The sequence below is a fragment of the Arvicola amphibius genome, chromosome 3 (assembly GCF_903992535.2).
Source record: "Arvicola amphibius chromosome 3, mArvAmp1.2, whole genome shotgun sequence".
Lineage (NCBI taxonomy): Eukaryota > Metazoa > Chordata > Mammalia > Rodentia > Cricetidae > Arvicola > Arvicola amphibius.
Genome location: NC_052049.1, coordinates 77686184 through 77707022, shown reverse-complemented (window position 1 = coordinate 77707022; position 20839 = coordinate 77686184). Strand labels below are relative to the sequence as shown.

Sequence of the window (20839 nt, the reverse complement as noted above, 5' to 3'; positions counted from 1 at the left end):
GGAGCTGGTGTTGTCAGCCGTAGTTGTTTAGTATGTAGTCATGTTTGTGGACTTAACAGACCCATCCTGTCCTAGCAGTTTGAATGGCTACAGTCGTGTTATGTTAGCAGTTGAAGTCAGTTTAGCTGTAAGTATGTGTTGATTCGGCTTCAGATCTTTAGTATGATGGTTTCCCTTCATGTAGGTTTGGGAACCAGAACACCCAAAGGACCTTTATTTGCCATAGCCATGAGCCAGTGCAGTGAGCAGATCTCATGGCCACTGAGAGCTGATCAGATCGGATGGACTGCCTAAGCCTGTTTTCTTCCACGTCCTGCGTTCTGCTGTAGTCTAGGGCCTTAGGCTTCCTTCACGTCACAGCAGTGGAGGATGAGGTGGAGTCTGGACTGCAGATCTTTGCTTCCTGACCTCAGGGTCTCACCTTCTCAGCCGACAGCCTTGAACCCTAGGTTTACACTGCCTTTCGTCTGTACAATAGTCCCTTTTCTGACCTGTCCTGTGCATTTAAAGACAGTTTGTTTAATCAACTACAGTAAGACTGTGAAGCAGTCAAGCCCTAATCTGGCATTTTTAGGTAAAACAACATGCCTATAAGATGATTTAGGAGACAATTTAAAATTGTTAGAAGTTAACCAACCTTCCTTCCTTCAGTTTTTGAAACGGGATTTCACTTTGGAGCCCAAACTAACTTTGAATTCATCACAGTCCTCCTACCTCAGCCTCCTTAGTGCTTGGGTTTTTTGTTTCATTCTTTTCCCTGGCAATACTAGTTAGGAAAGGCTTCAGGTCCTTGAGAACTCCCAAACCTCCAATTTGACTTTTGTTCTCAGCCCAGGTATGCTGACTATGTCATTTTCTGTATCATGATAGAAAAAGACAAGCTGTGAACTTGGGAGAAGTGGTGTCCATTGCTACAATGTTGTGACAAGCATGTTGAATGTAACTGTGGAGAGACACCATTTGGCTGAAGATGACCTCACCTGGAGCTGTTCCTCAGTACAGCTCCCTCTAGGGAGGGAAGGTGTGTGTGGTCTCCTAGGTGCTTCCTGTTTATGAGCAGGAAACCTTCTATCCAGGTCAGGTTACAAAGTGCTGTGCCATCTTACTCTGAAGATCATTTGTCACAGGCATTTCCGTCTCTGCCCACGTGCTTTTGGGCTTTTCTGACAGCCCAGCACTTTGACTCTGACACTCTTCAAAAACTTGACATAGAAGAAAAGTGCATAAGTTGTCCTTATCAGAGAATTATGCCGTTTTTTCCTCTGAGTCTTTGAGACTTTTAAAAGGTAGGTGATGGTTTTATGAGGAATGGCTGTGGTCTTCCACTGGACCTGGAGAGGTTAGATTGAGCAGTGTACTGCTGTCCTGGAGTCAGTTAAGCTCAGGCTTCCCTGGTTTGAGAATAGCCTGTAGCGTGTGGCTATAAATAACACTTTCACAACGAGCATGGATTTGATAAGGGGCAGGAAATCTGGCCCAGCTGCCAACAGCAACAGCCAAAGCTCAGAATTCAAACAGTCTTCACAGCCAACCTAAAAACACCCCTGTGCTTTCTTAGAGTCAGAGTTTCTGTGCAGCCCTGGCTGGCCTAGAACTCACGCTTCCTTCTGGGTCCTGGGATTAATGGTATGTATATATACAGTACACCAGCCTCTGGACCAACCATTTCTTCTTCTTGAGACAGGTTTTCTCTGTGTAGCTCCTGCTGTCCTGGAACCTGATCTTTGTAGGCCTCCTGAGTGCTTGGATTAAAATCATGCCCAGCTAAATCAGCTTTCCTTGATATGAGAAAGAGGTCAGTTGCTTTGCCTATAAGTGCAAATTGTCTCTTTTATTTAAAAAACCGTGTGTGCTGCTTGCTCATGCCATGGTGTCCCTGTGGATGTCAGAAAACAGGCTCATAAGAGCAAGTTCTTTGTTTTCCACGTGGGAGGTAGGTGGTTCCAGGAACCCAAACACAGTGCAGCCTGCTGAGCCATCCTGCTGGTTCAAAACTATGTCATCTTGGTTACAGTCTGGAACTAGCACGAGTAATTGATGCTACTATAAATGCAACCTAATAATATTGTATGTCTAAGCCCCTTTTGAAAATCTACTTTTGAAAATGTTTATTAAACTAAAAAGCTTGTAAAACCTACTTTTTCAGCCTCTTATTCTTCCTTTTTATCCTTCACAACTACCAGACAACTGTCTCCACTCTGAGATTCTGCATCTGAAGTACATTCAATACAAGAATGTAACAGTGTAATCTATAAACTTTTCTGAATAGAAACATTTAGAAATAGAAACACAAGTGTTTAAACTGGGAACCACTTTCAAGACTGTTGCTACAGAAGGAGGGGAAGAATAGCACTCTGTGGTGTAGTCTGTTCTATGAACTTGTTGTCTAGTTATTGGTACTTTAAACTATTAAAATTACTTATTTTTCTCCCAGTTAAGATAAAATGATATGCATGCAGCTCTGGCATTTTGGAACTTGCTCTGTAGACCAGGCTGGCCTTAAGCTAGAGATCCTCCTGCCTCTGCCTCCTGAGTTCTGGGATTAAAGGCGTGCACCTTTATGCCCAGACCTTGATTCTGTATTTGAAAATTAAATGCACAACCAAGAAATTTTTATTTATTTTTTATTGTCTGCCACGGTTGTGTGTGTGTATGTGTGTAGAGGGCAGACTTGGTTCTCCCTTTCCGCCTTTATTGGGTTGTAGGGATTAAACTTGGGTTGTCAGGACTTGTGACAAGTGTATTTTCCCCCTGAACCATCCCTGGGCTTTGGTTGGTGGCTTGTTCATTTTTTGCCTTGATTTTTGAGTTGACCCATTTCTTAGGGTTTTTATTGCTGTGAAGAGACACCATGACCATGACAACTCTTATAAAGAAAGCATTTAATGGAACAGTCTCAGAGGTTCAATCCATTATCATGACGGGAGCATTGTGACATGTGACATCTTGTCACCGCCTTAAGTTGCCGGGGAACACAGGATGGTTGGTGCCACCTGAGGTCGAAGCCCCAGAGCTGAGCAGTGAGGAGGGTGCGCCTTAAGAGCTTCTGAAATCTGGGGGGAAAACTTATTTAATGGATTAGCGGGAAGGTTACAGGGACAACTTCAGACACGTACCAAAAAACTAGAAATAAGTTTTCTCTTTTTTTTTAGGGGAAAAGTGTACCAACAATTTGGTAAAGATTCAGTGAATTGTTGGGGGATACACGGTTTATGTACAGGATTGGGAAGGTGGAGTAAGCCCCAACATCCCCTATATGAGGCTTAGCAAAATTTGAACCAAGTTTAGGCTGTATGGCTTGATCTGAGCAGCCGTGGAGAAGAGGACTTGTGTGCTTATACCAGCATTAACACAAGTGTAGTGACAGGCGCCATGCCTTTCCTGAGCTTGAACTTGTTCCCTGTCCCCACAGATAGAAATAGTTACTTTCCTTTCTTTCCACAACCGCTAGCCTTTTCCTACTGTGCCTAAGCTGTTGATGAGCTGCTGTCTCCTTCTACTTTAGGATAATGATTGTGTGTGTATTATCGCTTTCATGTTTGTGATAAAATAGGTGCCAAAAGCCATTAAGAGAGGGAGGAGCTCACAGTGTAAGGAGCTCACAGTGTAAGGGCGCTGTGTTATGGCGGGAACCTGTAGTTGGTGTCCAGGAACATGAGGCATCTGGTGACACCACAGGAACAAGAGAGTTGGCTGTTGGTACTTAGTTCCTTCTCCCATTCAGCTTTGGCTTTAGATTATATGTAGTAATAGGGCATTTTGCTTTTTGTGTTTTACTTTTGAAAGAGAATTTGAGTCCTAAAAGCTTGTTAAATTATCATTTTTAGCCAAACCAGAATTTTAATCCCAATTCCTACCTTAGGTGATATAGACACCACCTTCTCTTTGAATTAGAAGTGACACTCTGTCCTAGGAAACAGTGGTGTCTTGTCACCTCAGACTCCGGGTGTAACTTTTTCAGATCTCATTTAACACATTTCAGAGGTGAAAGTGTCCCTGAGTGCTGCAGGGTGAGGAGCCCCTGCTGGGGTTGGGACAGTGTGGGATGTTCTCATTTGACCTCCTTTGCTAATAGGGGAGCCATAAAGTCTGACTTTCGCTTTTCTTTGTCTCAGTCACATCGATCAGACAACAACATGGCAGGACCCCCGAAAGGCCATGCTCTCGCAACTGAACGTCCCTGCATCTGCCAGCCCAGCGGTGCCCCAGACGCTGATGAACGCGGCCTCAGGTGAGCACCACCCTGCTGCAGAGCCACAGCCAATCTCTTTGGATACCTGATTTCCTTTAGGGAACCTAGAAAGTTTTCTACCCAGTGCCATGTGGACGCATTGTATTTATTTCAAAGTAGTTCGTGTGGCGTTTTCCTACAGCACCATCAGCACAGTCTTCCTCTAGAGTCTGAGTTGTTCTTTCAGGTTTTGGTATCATGTTTGTTTGTTTATTGTGTGCACGTCTACAATGAAATGATGACTGACCTGGAACCATGGTCCTCCTACCTCTACCTCCCAAGGTTGGGTTTCTGGTGCACCACCGCGTACCATGTGTGTTTGTATATGATTGCTGACTTCCGTCCGGGGTCTGAGTTGGCACTCCTCATCCTTTTGTAATGTGATGAAAAGCACATTGTTTTATTTTTAGTTGCTCTAAAGAAGAAAAAGCACAGCTGTATTGCATGACTGCCTCAGGGATGCTGGACTTCATGCTGTGATATTCATACCCCCCTCTTTTGTTCGTTTGTTTTTGAAATAGAATCTGTCCAAACCAGCCTCAAACTTGCAGTCCCCCTGCCTCTGCCTGGCGCTGGTGTACCACCTTGCCACATTTAAATGTTTTAAATCAGATATTTATATTACCTTAACAGGACCCGTAAGGCCACGTTTGTCATGAACCCAGAGCCACCCCTCTTACTCTGAGATCTAGCATGTTTTGCTTGCATGTATGTATGGTGCACCGTGTACATACCTCATGTCCATGGAGGTCAGGAGAGGACATCAGATGCCTTGGAACTGGAGTTACAGGCGGTTATGAGCCATGGGTGCTGGGAACCCAACCTGAGATCCTCTGTAAGAGTAGCCAGGGTCTTAATCTCTGGACCCCTCTGGCTTTTGTCTACAGGACAGGGAGGAGCAAAGGCACCTTGTTCACCTCCCTCACCACACTCCCTTAGACCTTTCTCTTTGGTTAGAGGGGCCCAAGGCCACAGCTGCCACATGAGCACCTTGGTACACACAGGAAAATGTCCGTTCTCTGGACTGACCCTCCACCCCCATCCCTTTGCAGACCAGTTTTGTTTATGATCTAAGTACTAAAGTAAGAGAATTTAGACTCAGTTACCTTTAAACTTGGAGGTATTAGCCAGTTTTTAAAGTGTAGAAGTCAGATTCAGAATTTGCTAGTGAGCTTTTAAGACCCCACCCCTTACCCCCAGCCATCAAACGGTGTGGTAAGTGGTAGAGGAAATAAAAGGACAGGGTGGCACTGTCACCAAAGCTTGTGTGGTGGCCTTGTAGCTTTATTTCTAGTGAATAAATACACTGTCACTTAAGGAGAACTTTGAGGTTAGACAGCACACACACACACACACAAAAAGACCTTAAAAAGTCACCATGCCAGGCAGGAATCCAGCACCACAAGACGAGAGGCCGAAGTGGCAAGTTCCAGGCTAGGCGGAGTAGTGAGATGTAGATGGAGCGGCGGGGCTGCATCCCGCCACCAGGCTAGCTTTACACCTGAAATAATTACACGGAAACTGTATTCTTTTAAACACTGCCTGGCCCATTAGTTTCAGCCTCTTATTGGTTAATTCTCACATCTTCCTTTAACCCATATTTAGTAATCTGTGTAGCACCACGAGGTGGTCGCTTACCAGGAGAGATCTTAACCTGCGTCTCTCTTGGAGAGGAGAAGCATGGCGACTGCCTAACTTCCCTTCTTCCCAGCATTCTGTTCTGTCTATTCCGCCTACCTAATTTTCTGTCCTATTATAAGGGCCGAGGAAGTTTCTTTATTAACCAATGAAATTAACACATAGACACTCCTCCATCAGTGAGACCTGTGCTCCCATACACAGGGTTCCCAGCCTAAAATGCCCAAGTCCCTTACAAAACAGAGTTAGAGAGTAACTTCCTGTGTGCTTTAAATGCTAACTTACGTATGTGATTTAACCATGTAAACAGTTGTCATGCTGGATTATTTTGTGAAGTAGCAAGAAAAATGTCTATATATTTTAAAAATCAGGTTTAACTTTTCACTCATGTTCGAATCACTGCATATAAAACCCAGGGGTTGTGGGGCCTGCTGTGTATCTCCTGAGGGAAACAGATGCCAGCCAGAGACCAGGCGACTTCATCTGCTGAACGCTGAGTGCATCCGCAATGATGTGGCTTTTTCTCCAGGGTTTTTTCCTCTCCCAGTTGAGAGTTGAAGTTGGGACCTCACATAGTTGAAGCCAAAGCTCTGACACTGATCATTGGCTCTGTTGCACGCACGCTGTTTGAGGTCGGGTCTTACGTATCCCTAGCTGGCCTTGCACGCACTATATAGCTTAGGCTGACTCTGGTCACCTTCATCCTCTTCTGCCTGCACCTCTCGGGTGCTGGGATTCTCGCTCTAAATTAGAGAACATTTTGGTTGTCCTCTGTGACAGTAGACATTTCAGAATGAAATTAAATGCTTTGTAATGGAAGTTAGAGGAGCTGTAGTTTTGGGGCCCTGGATATGGAACCCAGATGCTTGTGCTAAGCACCCCTTACGCCTGAGCCACACGTACTCCAGCCTCCAGAAGCCATGATCAACAGACCTTGTGCCCACATGGAATGAAAGGCAATGGCCTGCTGATAAGATTTCAATACATGGGGCCGGGCGGTGGTGGCGCACGCCTTTAATCCCAGCACTCGGGAGGCAGAGGCAGGCGGATCTCTGTGAGTTTGAGGCCAGCCTGGTCTACAAGAGCTAGTTCCAGGACAGGTTCTAGAAACTACAGGGAAACCCTGTCTCGAAAAACCAAAAAAAAAAAAAAAAAAAAAAAAAGATTTCAATATATGGGCATCTGTCTCTGTGCCCAGGGTATGTGGGACGTTGGAGGGAGGGGGTAATGATGTCTCAAAAACAAAAGATATAAAAAAAGATTAATTTAAATACAAAGTAAATATTATCTGGTATCTTGTAATTAAGCTATTTGTAATTACTAATAGCTGGTTTTACTTCATTTAAAGTAATTTAAAACATCTGTCCACCACGCCATCTTTGGGGCTGTGTTAATATTTGAAACTCTTTGTGATCAAATATAGGCTTCAGGGCTTTTATCCAAGTAGTGAGTTTCTTTCAGACTTAGGAAGTCATCTGATGTGGGCAACGCAGTATTACAGACTGACACTGTGAGACAGATTACATAAAAGACAGATTTCTCTTTTTCCCCTGATTATTTTAGGGTGAGATTTGTAAATAATACTATTAATGAATACAGTACTATCCTAACAAGACATTATCAACAAAAACTCAAGCAGGAATGATATTGTAATGAGACCCACAGTCAGTACAGCCAGCACCCGGTTTGTGTTGTTAGTTATTCTGACTTCTGTCACAAATAGCTTTTTACAGAATTTTCAAACAAAATGGCTGTTTTTCTTCCCTACAAGGCAATTCAGGTAATCTGAGAAATGACGGCTGAAACGGGGAGAAAATGACTTTGAGAGTAGAATGTTTGCAAAAGAGAAGGTGGGAGGGTGCGGGGAGGGAGGAGTCGTGGCCCCAGGGAATGAAAAAATGTAAACATGGGTAATCTGCCACCCTTAGAAGTGGGATTCAGTGTGCCTGACCAGCCCTACACTCTGGAAATGGTGGCAGAAAGATCTGGAGTTAATGACTAGCTCAGCTACATAGTTTGAATGCCATCCTGGGCTACGTGAGATCCTGAGTCCAAAGAAAAAGAAAAGGAAAAAGAAATTTTATTTCTTTGTGCTGCGGATCAGACCCAGAACCAGGCAACACGGAATTGTAAACCCGACCTTGTGTCTCGGTTAGTAATACAGAGCGAGCCACGCTTACATGTAGTATAGACGCCAATTGGGCCTCTCGGTCAGTGCTTCTTGTAAAGCCCCAGCACTGACTCCAGTTCACCCTACCCTGTTCCCAAAATGGGAGTCTGTAAATGCCAACAGGCAGATGAAGGAAGTACAGAGATTTAAATTTTCCTGTCACTCAAAAGGTAAGATGGCCAGTTGGTTCGGAGATGGCTTTGGACCTTGCCCAGCGCCAGGACTCTTCTGAGGCTGGCCAACATGGGCTCACCTCTGCACAGAACCGCTTATGGGGCCAGCTTTCCAGCCGTCCTCTCTCTGCTCAGAGTTTCTCGTACATTGTACACAGATGGCTTTTGACATCACCCAATGCCACCCACTTCTCAAGTATTCTTTTTTTTCCTGTTTATTTTTAAACCCAGAGTAGTTGCATTGAAAACTGAATTTATAATTAACCTTTTTGTTTTTGAGGTGGGTCCCACTGTAGCCCAGGCTGGCCTCAAATTTATGGTCTTCTTGACCCAACTTCTGAGTTGTGGGATAATGGGTAATTGTTTTCTGTAACTTTAATAGTGCTACTTTCTCCCTCTCGCCTGCCCTCCTCGTGCCTCTCTTTTCTCCAAAATAGGAAAGAGAGTGTTTGTGTGTCTGTGTGGGTGGGGGGTTATAACTTGTGGGATCATTTCTCTCCTGCCATTGGGACCTAGGGTTTAAACTCAGGTTTTAGGTTTGGCAGCAGCATCCTCCCTACTAAACCACCCTGCCAGCCTTTTTGTTTTCTAAACAGGATTTTAAAGTCTTTGTTTATTTAATGTATGTCTGAGTGTATGTATGTGTGTCACATGCATGTGGGAATCTGCAGAAGTCCAAAGAGGGCATTGAATTCCCTGGAACTGGAGTGGGTGCTGGGAACTGAACTCAGCCAGTGCTCTTAACCCTTGGCCTTGTCTCCAGCCTTGATAGAATTTGCAGCCCTGACAAGCCTTGAGCTTTGGACTCCGGAGAGGAGTTTAGACTCCTGTGTGCCAGGAGTCGTGGTTACAGGCTGGCGCTAGATAGATTGCTGTGGGGTTTTTGTTTCGTTTTCTAAAGATCTTGACTATAGCAAGTGAGGCAGGGTTTCCAAGCCTTGCATTAGCAGTTAGCCCCTAAATCAATGGGAGCAGATAGAAACCCAAGTTCTCCTAATCTGATCCTAAAGCACACATTAGCAGTTTTTTCTGGCCAGGCAGTGGTGGCGCACGCCTTTAATCCCAGCACTCGAGGCAGAGGCAGGCGGATCTCTGTGAGTTCGCCTGGTCTACAGAGCGAGTTCCAGGATGGGCTCCAAAGCTACAGAAAAACCCTGTCTCAACCCCATCCTCTCCCCCAAAAAAAGAGCCAGTTCTTTCTGTATGTTTGGGAGTCATTGGAATTCCGGGAGTTACTGTGGACGCAGATGCCTGAGCGTGAGAAGAGCAGGAGCACACTGTTGGAGAGTGCACGGGGAAGGGTAGCTGCATAAAATTGCCACTGCACGGTCCTGAGGAAAAGGAGCTATTAAATATTAGCACTCAAAAAATAGTGTGTGTGCTACACTTTTTCTCCAGTATTATTTGTAGATGTTTTGGAAACTTTGTAAAAAGAGATTAAATTATTTACATTCAAGGACCAAATGAAATGCCTGTTTTATTTCTTCTCGGTGAATGCTAGGATTTTATTTTTGTCTTTTCCACTGATTTCTAAATCCTTCTGGTCACTATTGCTCCAGCAGTTTTGTGACTCATGGGAGGAGTATTTGTGTGAAAGATTAAGATGCTAATTCTTCAAAAATGGCATCTAGACTACCATATATAGGCAGGAGTGTGAGATGGACTAAATCCCGCAGTAGTAGCCAGAGCTCCTAAGTAGTATGTGAAGGAATGTACATAGGTTACCAGTGCATAAAGCTTAGCTCCGCTTTTACTTCAGCAGTTTGAAATCTAAATGAGCACTTTACTGAGCTGTTGCGTTAGGGTAAAATCTGAAGTTTAATGCTTATCCGTAAATAGGACATGCATAATAGACCTGTGTCCCCTAAGTCTCAGGGACCATCATGGAAGATGAGGCAGAAAGACTGTAAGAGCCAGAGGGATGGGGTGGACCTGGCAGGTTAGCTCGCAGCCTATGGTGACCTGCGCAAAGTCAAGCCAGTCCACGGCTCTGGAGGCCACTGGCAGCTGGTAGCTGCTGGAAGACAGGAGTCCCTTTTCTTCGTCGGTGTGGCCCAGGAGGGGTCATCTTTGCGCTTAGCTTACGAATGGCTCCAAGACTATACCCATGCCCATTCGAGCGCCACTGATTGGACTCGGAGAGTCACTTTTTTTCCTTTTTAAAATGTGTGTGGGTGTTTTGCTTGCGTCTATGGGTGTCTTACTTATGTGTACATCTGAGTACCATGTACACTCCTGGTGCCTTTGGAGGCCAGAAGATGGGGTTAGAGACAGTTGTGAGCTGCCATACGGATGCTGGATACCTAACCCAGGTCCTCTGGAAGAGCAGCCAGTGCTCTAAACCCCTGAGCCATTTCTTCAGTCCCTCAGTGAGTTAGTTATGAACATGGAGGGAGGGTTGTGGAGTGTCCAGAGGTAGTGAGGAGTGGGTATGTCAGGCTGCCTTGTGGATTGTGTACATGTATGAATTCTCAAAAAAATCTGATGGAGCCAGGCGGTGGTGGCGCACACCTATAATCCCAGCACCTGGGAGGCAGAGGCAGGCGGATCTCTGGGAGTTTGAGGCCAGCCTGGCCTACAAGAGCTAGTTCCAGGACAGCCACATTTATACAGAGAAATCTGACTGGAGTTACATGGGTGGAATTTGGAGAGTGGCCTGTTGTCAGCTCTGGGGTGTATGTGGCGTTCCAGGAAGTTTGTCTACCTAACGTCATAAGTAGGGGTAGAGTTCTGATGGTGCTCACTGTTGTGCTTTGAGACTAGATGTTGCCAAAAATCATTCATTCAACAGATACGCAAGCATTCAACAGATATGCAATGTTGTGTTTTCTGTAACAAAATCTCAGCAGGGAATGCTACAAATGCCTGTCCCTTGCTGAGCCTGCAGGCGGGACACGGGAAGCTGGGGGTGGGGGCAACGACAGAGGAGCTGCACTCCTCCCTCAGCCCATACTCTTGTGGTATGCCAGCCGCTGTTGAAATCATGAGAAGGTTATAAACATTGCATAAACATCACGTTTCCTGTAGTTAAAATGGAAAGGATAGACCAATGACAAGTTAAAGTGGTCAGGGCTGGTGGGAGACGGCTCTTTCACTGTAGCTCCTGTATTTGCTGTCTGTGGAGCTGAGGCCTAGGTGGACTCGAGGAGGGACTGAGCGTATCTGAGGAAAGGGAAGAGTCAATGCAGAGCACAGTGGCCCATTTGGCGGTCTTAAGCCTTGTTTCAGGAAGTCAGAGCAGGCTAGCAAGTGAGCCATGTGGTCCTCATAGGTTCTGAACTCACCGGTTTAACAGACAGGAAATCAGGAAGCATTTGTAGCATGAGGATGGTGGGAACGTAACTGGTGAGTGGTGAGTGGCTGCGTTCTGGGCCCAGTGAAGAGAAGAAAGATGAAGGCGTGCCTGCACCTGCTGAGACCAGTGGAAAGAGCTGAGACAGACAGAAGACATTCTCCAAATGCCTTAGTGTGGGCGGCTAAGGGTTCTGAGCCTTATTTTGAAATTTTTAAGAATTCCATTAAAAACATAACTCTAGGGCTGGACACACGCATGGCTCAGTGGTTAAGAGCACTTACTGCTCTTCCAGACACAGAACCATTTGTTCAAGAACACCTACTATAAGGATTCTATGTGGAACTTTCTTCTTTAATTATGAGTGTTCATCTCCTGTACACACCGAGAAGTAGCATCACCAGAGTGTGCCCAGTATTAGAGGGCTAATGAATGATGAGTCAAGATGGGCCAGGTTGTAAGCTCAGGACACTGGGTAGCACTGGGATTCCACCCAAGTCTTCAGGCATGTGGTCCCAACTATTGGCTCCCACACTGCCCGTTGTGGTCTCAAAGAAGGACTTTGGGGCACATCAACATGTTCTGCTGGCTTGATACAGAATCTTCTTGAGACTTTGGTGTGTGTGTATGTGTTGTGTCTAGACAATTTGTTGGGTATTTGTTTGCCATAGCAGGTTACATGAGTATATTTATGACTGTTTTAGATTCTAACATCTAAGCTTGTACACAGAAATGTCACTATTTCAGAAGCTGAGCGTGCACACAACCCATTCAGAAGACAGCAACACGCCGAATGAAGTGTTACTCAGTGCACAGTTGGAGGGGGACTAATGTTCACTTGTGCAAGGCTTTAAGGGGGAAATGTCCTGAGACTTTCACAAGTTTCAGGAAGAGGAGACTCGAAAGAACTTGACTGGTTTTGAGTCCCAGACCTGCTACTTCCTAACTTAGCTTCTTCATCTGTTATGTGATGGGTTGTGAGGCTGGCTTCTCAGTGAGTTCACGCTCTTCTCAGAATGCAGACTGTGCCTGCTGTGTGCTGACAACAGTTCATACTCACTTGAAGTTGGCCTGAAGTTAGATTACTTCCTCCAGGAGGTCATTGAGTCTACCTTCTACGGAAACTCCTTGAGAGCCCTGTACTTTAACCACTCAGTAGGGTGTGTGCTGGCCACTGTGTCCTCTGTGATTTCAGATAAGGAGGAGGGTTGGTCTAACATGGTGGCAAGAAAGATTTTCCTCTTGGAGTACAAACTGTAAACGGTTTTCCTTCATTATTACTAAGCAAGAGCACAGGCAAGTGCTTGTAGTAGAATCATCTCTATCGTTATTTGTTCTAGGAGATAAATTATCAGTCAAACAGTATTGGCAAATTCTACATAAAATTGTAGTTTTCTAAGGATAAATCTAAATTATTTTTAATCTTTGTTTTTCTTATTCTAATTCCAGTTTTTTACCTTCTTTTTACATCATATTTAAAATGTTGGCATCTTTCCCCTTCCCCTAAAAGGGTTGTTTTACTTTTCTTTTCCCTTCCATCTTTATCATAAGGCTTTGATATGGGGGATGGTAGTCTAGTTTTGAAAAACACCCAAAAGCCTGGCTTGAGTGTGTGAATTGAGATGATGGAGACCTCCTCTCAATAAAAGAGACAAGAACCAAAAAAAGAAAAAGAGAAAAATTAACTTACCAAAATTTCCTCCTCAGGACCATGTCTGAAGCCTAGCTTTATATTGTTTTACTAAATTTTGATTGCAGTTAAAGATCTTTCTTTCAGCTTTCTACTGATTGATTGAATGATTGCTGGCTCCACTCTCAGACATCAGATTGTCTAGCATCATACATACTCCTTTTCCAGCTTTCTCACCTGCTTTGTGCTGTTAAAGCTTAATCTGTGGTGCAGAGCTGTCTGGGTGCCTTCCTGGTCTCTTCCTTGCGCTCTCTCGGAGTCACGCTTTCTTTGTGTAACAATCTGTTTATACAGCAAATATTATAAAGACATCAGCGAATAGGTAAAGGAGTCTTTTTTGCTTCACTGTTACTTTTCTGTTTTTTCTTTTCAAACAGGAACTCTGTAGCCTTGGCTATCCTTGAACTCACTTTGTAGACCAGGTTGGCCACAAGCTCATGGAGATCCACCTGCCTTTGCCTCCTAAGTGCTAGGATTAAAGGCTTGTGCCACCAGGGCCCAGCTTCACAGTTACATTTTGACATTGAGTGTTGATAAGTTTCTTAGCATAATCTTTGAGGTGAGTACATTATTAATTTTAACTAACATAGAAAAGATATAGTGAGTGCCCTCTTGATTTGTACTGAGCCTGTTGCCTTCAGTAGTCATATCTTGTTACAAGGGGGGGCTCTTGTTTGTCCCGGCCGCCCGGCTAGCTTACACCTGAAATAACCACACAGAAACTGTATTAATTAAAACACTGCTTGGCCATTAGCTCTAACTTTTTATTGGCTCTTACATATTAGTTTAACCCATCTCTATTAATCTGTGTATCACCACGTAACTGTGGCTTACCGGACATTCTAACCGGCGTCCATCTCAGCCCTGGGATCCATGGCTTCTCTCACTCTGCCCTTTGTCCTCCCAGCATTCAGTTCTGTTTTCTCCGCCTACCTAAGTTCTGCCCTATCAACTAGGCCAAGGCAGTTTCTGTATTCATTAACCAATGAAAGCAACACACAAACAGAAGGAACTCCTATACCAATATCTGTAACTTTTTGGGGGGGTGGGATGGGGGCAGGGTTTCTCTGTAGCTTTGGAGCCTGTCCTGGAACTAGCTCTTGTAGACCAGGTTGGCCTCGAACTCACAAAGATCCACCTGCCTCTGCCTCCTGAGTGCTGGGATTAAAGGCATGCACCACCACCACCCAGCCCATATCTGTAATTTATGATTCATGATTTTCCTTCAGTTATTTAATGATAGACTGGTAGTAGGGAAAAACTTTCTGCTAATGCTCTTTTCCAAAACTAGAAATCAAACCCAGGATCTAATAAATACTAGGCAAGCTCTCACCTGTTAGCTACCTAACCCTTTAAAACGATTTTAAAGATAAGGTTGGATTAATGCTGGCCTTGAATTTTTTTATTGTGTGAGTTTGCCTCAGTCTCCTGAACAGTTGAGATTACAGGGTGTGTGTATGTGTGTGTGTGTGTGACACAGAGAGACACTATACCTGGTCAACTTGGATTTAGTTCTTGTAAGTCTGCCACTCTTAGTGAAATTAATAATAATTAAAGCTTGATAGATTTCTTGTGATCTAGGAACACTGGCAGAAGTTTAGGGCAATAGATTTACCGCTCCGGGAAAGAGAAGTGTTACAGTTCCAGACCTACCTTGTATGTGCCTGCTTGTTCATCTGTGTATGGGGACAAGAACAGGAGAAAGCAGGTGGAGTCCCAGTGTGGCTTTAAATGTGGTAGTGCCATCATCACATGGTGGAGATGAGCTGTCATGGCCTGTTGCTTCCCCTTGGCCCATGAGTTATCAGATGGGTTAGGGTCTCTGAATAGGCAGGGAAGCCATGATATCACTGATGGTTCTGACCAGGATGGCTAAGGTGCAAATGGTGTTGCTAGGCAACAGAGTTCAGTTACTTGAGAACACTGAAAATATCAAGGTCTCTTGATTGTCCAGTTGTGGCTCACTAAGGCATCTGTCTAGTGGCCGCTGTCGTTAGTCACATAATATCTTAGGACTTTCAACTTTTTTCAGTTTTTCAAGACAGGGTTTCTTTGTATAGATCCTGACTGTTCTGGAACTCACTCTGTAGGCCAGGCTGGCCTCAATTCACAGAGATCCTGCCTGCCTCTGCCCCTGCCCCTGCCTCCTGAGTGCTAGAATTAAAGGCATGCTACTGAGTGCTAGAATTAAAGGCATGCACCACACCAACCTTTGAACTTTTAAACACCTTGTGTATTTTTTAAAAATATCTTAGGGTGAACTTCCCAGTTAAAGTGTTGAGAGTTCTGTCTGCCTAGTTCCATATTTTCCCTGGGCCTCTTTTCATTACTCGCTCCACAGACACTTCCTTACTCTCCTGAAAGCAGGAAAATCTTTCCGCTTCCCAACGGGTGTCACGTATTTCCTAGCCCTCTCCCACACTTCCAACAAATTTAGAATTTCAGCCACAGCCCCCTTATGCTAACAGTTTCTGTTCTGCTTTACAACAAACCTTTTAATATTTCTAGACTTTAACAATCTGTATTCTAGATTCTTGATATAAGTTGGTTGTATAAATAATGGGTCTAAAAGGAGCGTGGCTATGTCAGCTAAAGTGTGCTTTTAATCTGACCCCTTAAAGTTCTCATCTTTGTCTTTGGGGATGTTGGTTTCATTATTCAATGGTTTTCATGGAGGAGATTTGGGTATGCGTCCTGCCTTATTTTCTATGAACATAGATTGCAGTCTGTTCTAATCCATTGCTATATATCTACTTGTATTTGTTCTTTTTAAGTGAGTACTGCTCAGCTTCTTAAGGTACCAGATCAAAGCCAACTAGTCTGTTTTCTGTGTTGTAGGACCTCTTCCTGACGGATGGGAGCAGGCCATGACGCAGGATGGAGATGTTTACTACATAAACCACAAAAACAAGACCACATCCTGGCTGGACCCAAGACTTGACCCTCGTTTTGGTAAAGATTTACTTCAGAACCTTTGTGGTCATTTTCGTGATAGTCTAGGGGTTGGGGGATGTACTAAAAGATAATCTCAGTGAAACTGCATTGCCTTGCAATTAGCAGTTAGCAGTGGCCGCACACCCACTGTGGGTTTTGTTTAACCTTGAGATCTCTAGGTCCACAACAGCTTTCTTACCTGGGCTGAGCCTAGGGTGTTGTAAAAGCTCAGGGCCATGGTGTCGGACTGCTTTATTCGTACGATGCTTCTTGGAAGCAGGCCATCACTCGGGCATGTGTACAACCTGGACTGTGGGGCTGAAGGTGTGGGCTCACCCTGAGCACCAGGCCAAGCCTGAAGAAAGCTTTTTACAACCATTTGGGATGCCTTTTTTTTTTTTTTTTTTTTTTTTTTAAACCTAGTTAAGGTCGTTTCCTTCACTTTTTATTCAGGAAATGAAAAAGCAAAGCAGAGCCCCTCCCAAATTTGGTGAGGGTCTCCATGCCCTGTTCTTCCTTTTTGTCCATATTTCCTTCCTGGTGGTAGTTTCAGCTGTTGGCTCTCCGAATCTCCTTCCAAAGCATGGAAAATGAATGCAAAAAGGAACAGATAATGTGGTTTGAGCACTCATCCTGGCCCTGCGCTGCTTAATGGAAACAGTGTGTGGATCAGTGCTGGTCAGACACACGGCTGGCGGAGCCTTTGAAGCTTCCCTTGGGCTGACCTGACCACGCCACAGGCTTTACTGGGAAGGAGAATTAACTCTGTGAATGCCATCAAAACACAACCCTGGGGTTGGGTAAAAATAACAGCCTCCAATATAGACTCTCTCCCCCCCCCCTCCATCTATTTACTTGGAAACAAACAACAATAAAAAGAAGTTCGAGTGTACTTTGAATGTCAGCTTTATGAACTAGTTGACACCCCTACCCCCAAGGAAAATCAGATGGGGTTGCAGCCCAGATGGTCATTTCGATAGCCAATTTGGCTCAAATACCAACTGTTTGAGCTTCCAAACCTGTTGGGATGCTAAGAAAGTAATGTACATGTTAGCAGTTTGCAACTTCAGATTCTTTTTAATACTTGAATAGCCCTTGTGGTTGAAAACGCCTTAGACGCTGCATTGATATCCACAGGATGATAACAGCCATGTTTCCTTAATCATATGTGATGATTCAGTTCATCTGCCCTTGGGGAGTTTGGAAGAATCGTGTTGTGCCACCACCACTAGTTTTTAACGCATTCATATACTCTCTATTCTCTTTCTTCTATGCGTGTGTGTTGTTGAAAGAGAAAGAAAAGAAATTAGGAAAAGCATTAGCAGTAAAGGAGAGAACCTTGACTGTTGTATCTGCTGATAGTACCTACAGCTGAGTCTTTTAAGGAACAGCGGGTATTTAAGGTGGAAAAAAATACAACACACTCTGCCACACACAACACACACGCACGAATGCACGCACGCGTGTCCGAACGCCTGATAGCGATACAGCAAATGCCTCCTGCCACCTTCTCTCTTTTCGTTTCCCTTTTTGGCCACAAGTGTATGTTGTATTCCAGACAGGGTTGACTACACGCCAAGAGCTTTTTATTTTGTGGCCCGACTTTTAATCTTTCCAGACCTTCGCCGTCAGAGCTGAAGTGTAAACTGGGGGGCAGGGAGAACAACCAAGTGGGCGTCTCTGCTCTAGAGTATGAGCAGAAAGAAGAAAGCTGTTAGCTGCTAGAGTTGACGCTTGCCTTCATTAGCTACAGTGGGCTGTGTGTTTTTTTATCTATTGCCAAGGAAGCATACATAACTGCCCCTCTCATTCTGACCCTGGGGCATGCAGACACTAGCCCGTGTGGTTGTCAGTTATTGCTTCCATGAGTGTGGAGTTTGCCTTTCTTCCCTGTGTTCCCAAATACAGTGGAGTCTTAGCTAAGCCAAGTAGAAAGATGTCTAAGTCTTTTAAGATGGAAGATGCACTGCAAATTAGCACCTGTTTTCAACAGCAACCTCTCAAAGTTTATATTCTTTATTAGATTCTTTTTATAGAACAACTCCCTTGTGGTTGTTACTGCTTGTTTTTTTTCTAGACAGGGTTTCTCCGTGTACCCCCGGGAATTCTGAAACTGTGTAGACCAGGCTGGTCTCGAACACAGATCTGCCTGTCTCTGCTTCCAGCAAACAGAGTTCTGCCTGTCTACTGCCTCTCAAATGTGGGATCAAAGGTGTGTGCTACTACCACCTGGCCCCCACTTCCTTTTTTACATCTTTATTTTTTATGTCTGGTTAGCATGCACTTGTGGAAGATGCTAGTTGTTAAACTTGGCTCTCTGCTTTTAGCTGCTTAAAGAATATGATAATGTTATGTAGTATTTATGCTGACTTTAAATTATTTCATATTTTGGACTACGGAGATAAATGACTCAGTGAATAAAGTACTTTTTGTCTAAATATGAGGAGCCCACTGTGTGTGTGTGTGTGTGTGTGTGTGTGTGTGAGAGAGAGAGAGAGAGAGAGAGAGCGAGTGAGCGAGCGAGCGGTCGACCAGGTTGGCCTGCAAATTAAGAGGTCTCTAATTTTGCCTCCTGAATATTGGGATTAAAGGTATGCACACCTCCACACCCAGAATTTTATTTAATCATTTCTTTTAATTTTATGTTCTTTTTTAAAAAAACGAATTGATTCTTACTATTTAATTTCACATGTATGAGTGTTTCACTTCCATGTGTATCTTTGCACTGTGTGAGATATCAGACATACAGAGAAAGAAAAGTATTTATAGTTGGGCCCTTTCTATATGGTGGCTTCTCAACAACCTTATTCTGAGGGCCCTGGGTTTCAGAGGCCATGTAAGACTGGCTTCCAAGCTAGGACTTTTCTTTGAAGAGGAGCCAGAGTCTGTTAACCTTTCATCTAGAGATAAGCATTATCTCCAGAGACTGTCCTGGCAGATGCCTGTGAGGAATAGAGCCTACAGCAGTGGTGGTAGCAGAGTTGGCCCCACTGCCTGAGGTGGTCTGTTACTGGCAGACAGCAGCTGAGGCCTGTCAGTCTCCCCCCAGCTGTTCTTCAGCTTACACATTCCTCTTTTCTTTCTGTTTTTTCAAGGCAGGGTTTCTCTGTCCTGGAACTCACTTTGTAGACCAGGTTGGCTTCAAATTTGCTGAGATTAGAGGCGTGCGCCACCACCTCCTGACCAATTTAAGCATTCCTTGACATGAGTTTTTTTTTTTTCCCCCACATAAGATTATTGAATAAATGTTCAAAATAGTTCAGGGACTGTTGAAATAGCTCAGTAGTAAAATGGACTTGTGTTGTCTATTCCCAGAACCCATGAAAGTAGGAGAGAGAACTGGCCCCTTTAAGTTGACAGGCACACTTTGTACCTCTTCCCATTGCCAGTAAAGAATGGTTTAGAACTAAAAGGCTTTAATATTTGGGCTTGACATTTTATTCACCCAGGGTGAGTAAGCATAAGTTAATATGTACAAGTTTCTACATGGTGGCTGTTTGAATGAGCTATCAAATTCAGCAGATGTAATTTTTAGACACTTCAGCCTAGAACTCACTATGGATAATAAATGTTTGACCTTATGCTGCAGTCTTCCTGCCCTGCTCTCTCAAGTGCTGGGATCACAAGTATGAGCACATCCGCTAATAGGAGGCATGGTAACTAGCAGTTTGCTTATGGTTGGAAGCTGGAACTATCACATGTGTACACATCTGTACAACATTTTGTTTGGGTTCCAGTTGTATTGACTTCATGCTAAAGATGGACAGTTGTTGCTTACAGACTGAAGGAAAAGGAAAGGATTACGGACTAGGGGCTGCATGGAGCGAGTGGTCCAGGCTTCTGTTTGGCAGTTGTCGTTTTCTTCTGTGGCTCCTGCCCCAGCTCAACCCCAGAATCTCCGCCTGTGCTTCAGTCTGTCCCTGCATGTTGCTGACTAGTTCACTAATTCAGGACAGGACTAGTTAATACTGTTCCACAGTGAAGGACAGGAAGGTGCTGTGTGAGGGAACGGACCAAGGAAAAAAATGGATAAATGAAACCCAAAGTGTTTGGTGCTTCGCTGTAGATCCCAGGATCTGGTGAGAAGGTCCCATGCACCATCTCCTGTGAATCTAGGCGTGGTCTCCTTCTCTCGGGAGTGCAGCCTTTTCTCTGTACAGGAGAAACAAAGCAATCGGGACAGAGGCGCTCAAAACCAGTTAGGGCAACATAAACCCTCCTCTCGCCTCATTTAGCAGTCTGTTCCCCCACCCCAGCAAAATTGAGAAAGTTTTATTTTGATTATTTCATTTTTTTTAATATTATAAAGCCTTATTTTCATGACAATCACCCAACCTCAGTTTCCTGAGTACTAGGATTACAGAATGTTCTACAATACCTGACTCAGTTGACTTTATGGCCCTTTTTGTTCCATCCAAATTGTGTTGTTGGGGGTTGGGAGCCACAGCCTTTTGAAGGTTGAAAGGGAAAAATGGATTGGTAGAATTGCTTGTTGTTATGTTGATCAGTTAAAGATGAGAATACTTGGCCTGGGTGTGGTAGACCTTAAATCCTAGCACTTGGGAGGCAGAGGTAGGTAGATCCGAGGTTAGGCCGGCTTGGTCTATAAGGATGTGTTCCAGGACAGTCAGTCTCAAAAGGCGTGTGTGGTGAGGAATGTATCGTTGCCTCTCCTCCTCCCCCCCCCCCCCCCCCCCCCAGAGTTTCTTTG

General features: G+C 44.4%; 1 protein-coding gene across 1 annotated transcript in view; it reads left to right on the top strand.

The window, feature by feature from the left end:
• Window positions 1–20839, top strand: part of Yap1 (Yes1 associated transcriptional regulator) — an 87981-nt gene that overhangs the window by 31134 nt on the left and 36008 nt on the right. Inside the window, 2 exon segments of the mRNA XM_038321493.2 lie at window positions 4116–4231; window positions 16033–16146. Of these exon segments, the coding sequence (XP_038177421.1) occupies window positions 4116–4231; window positions 16033–16146 (230 nt within the window).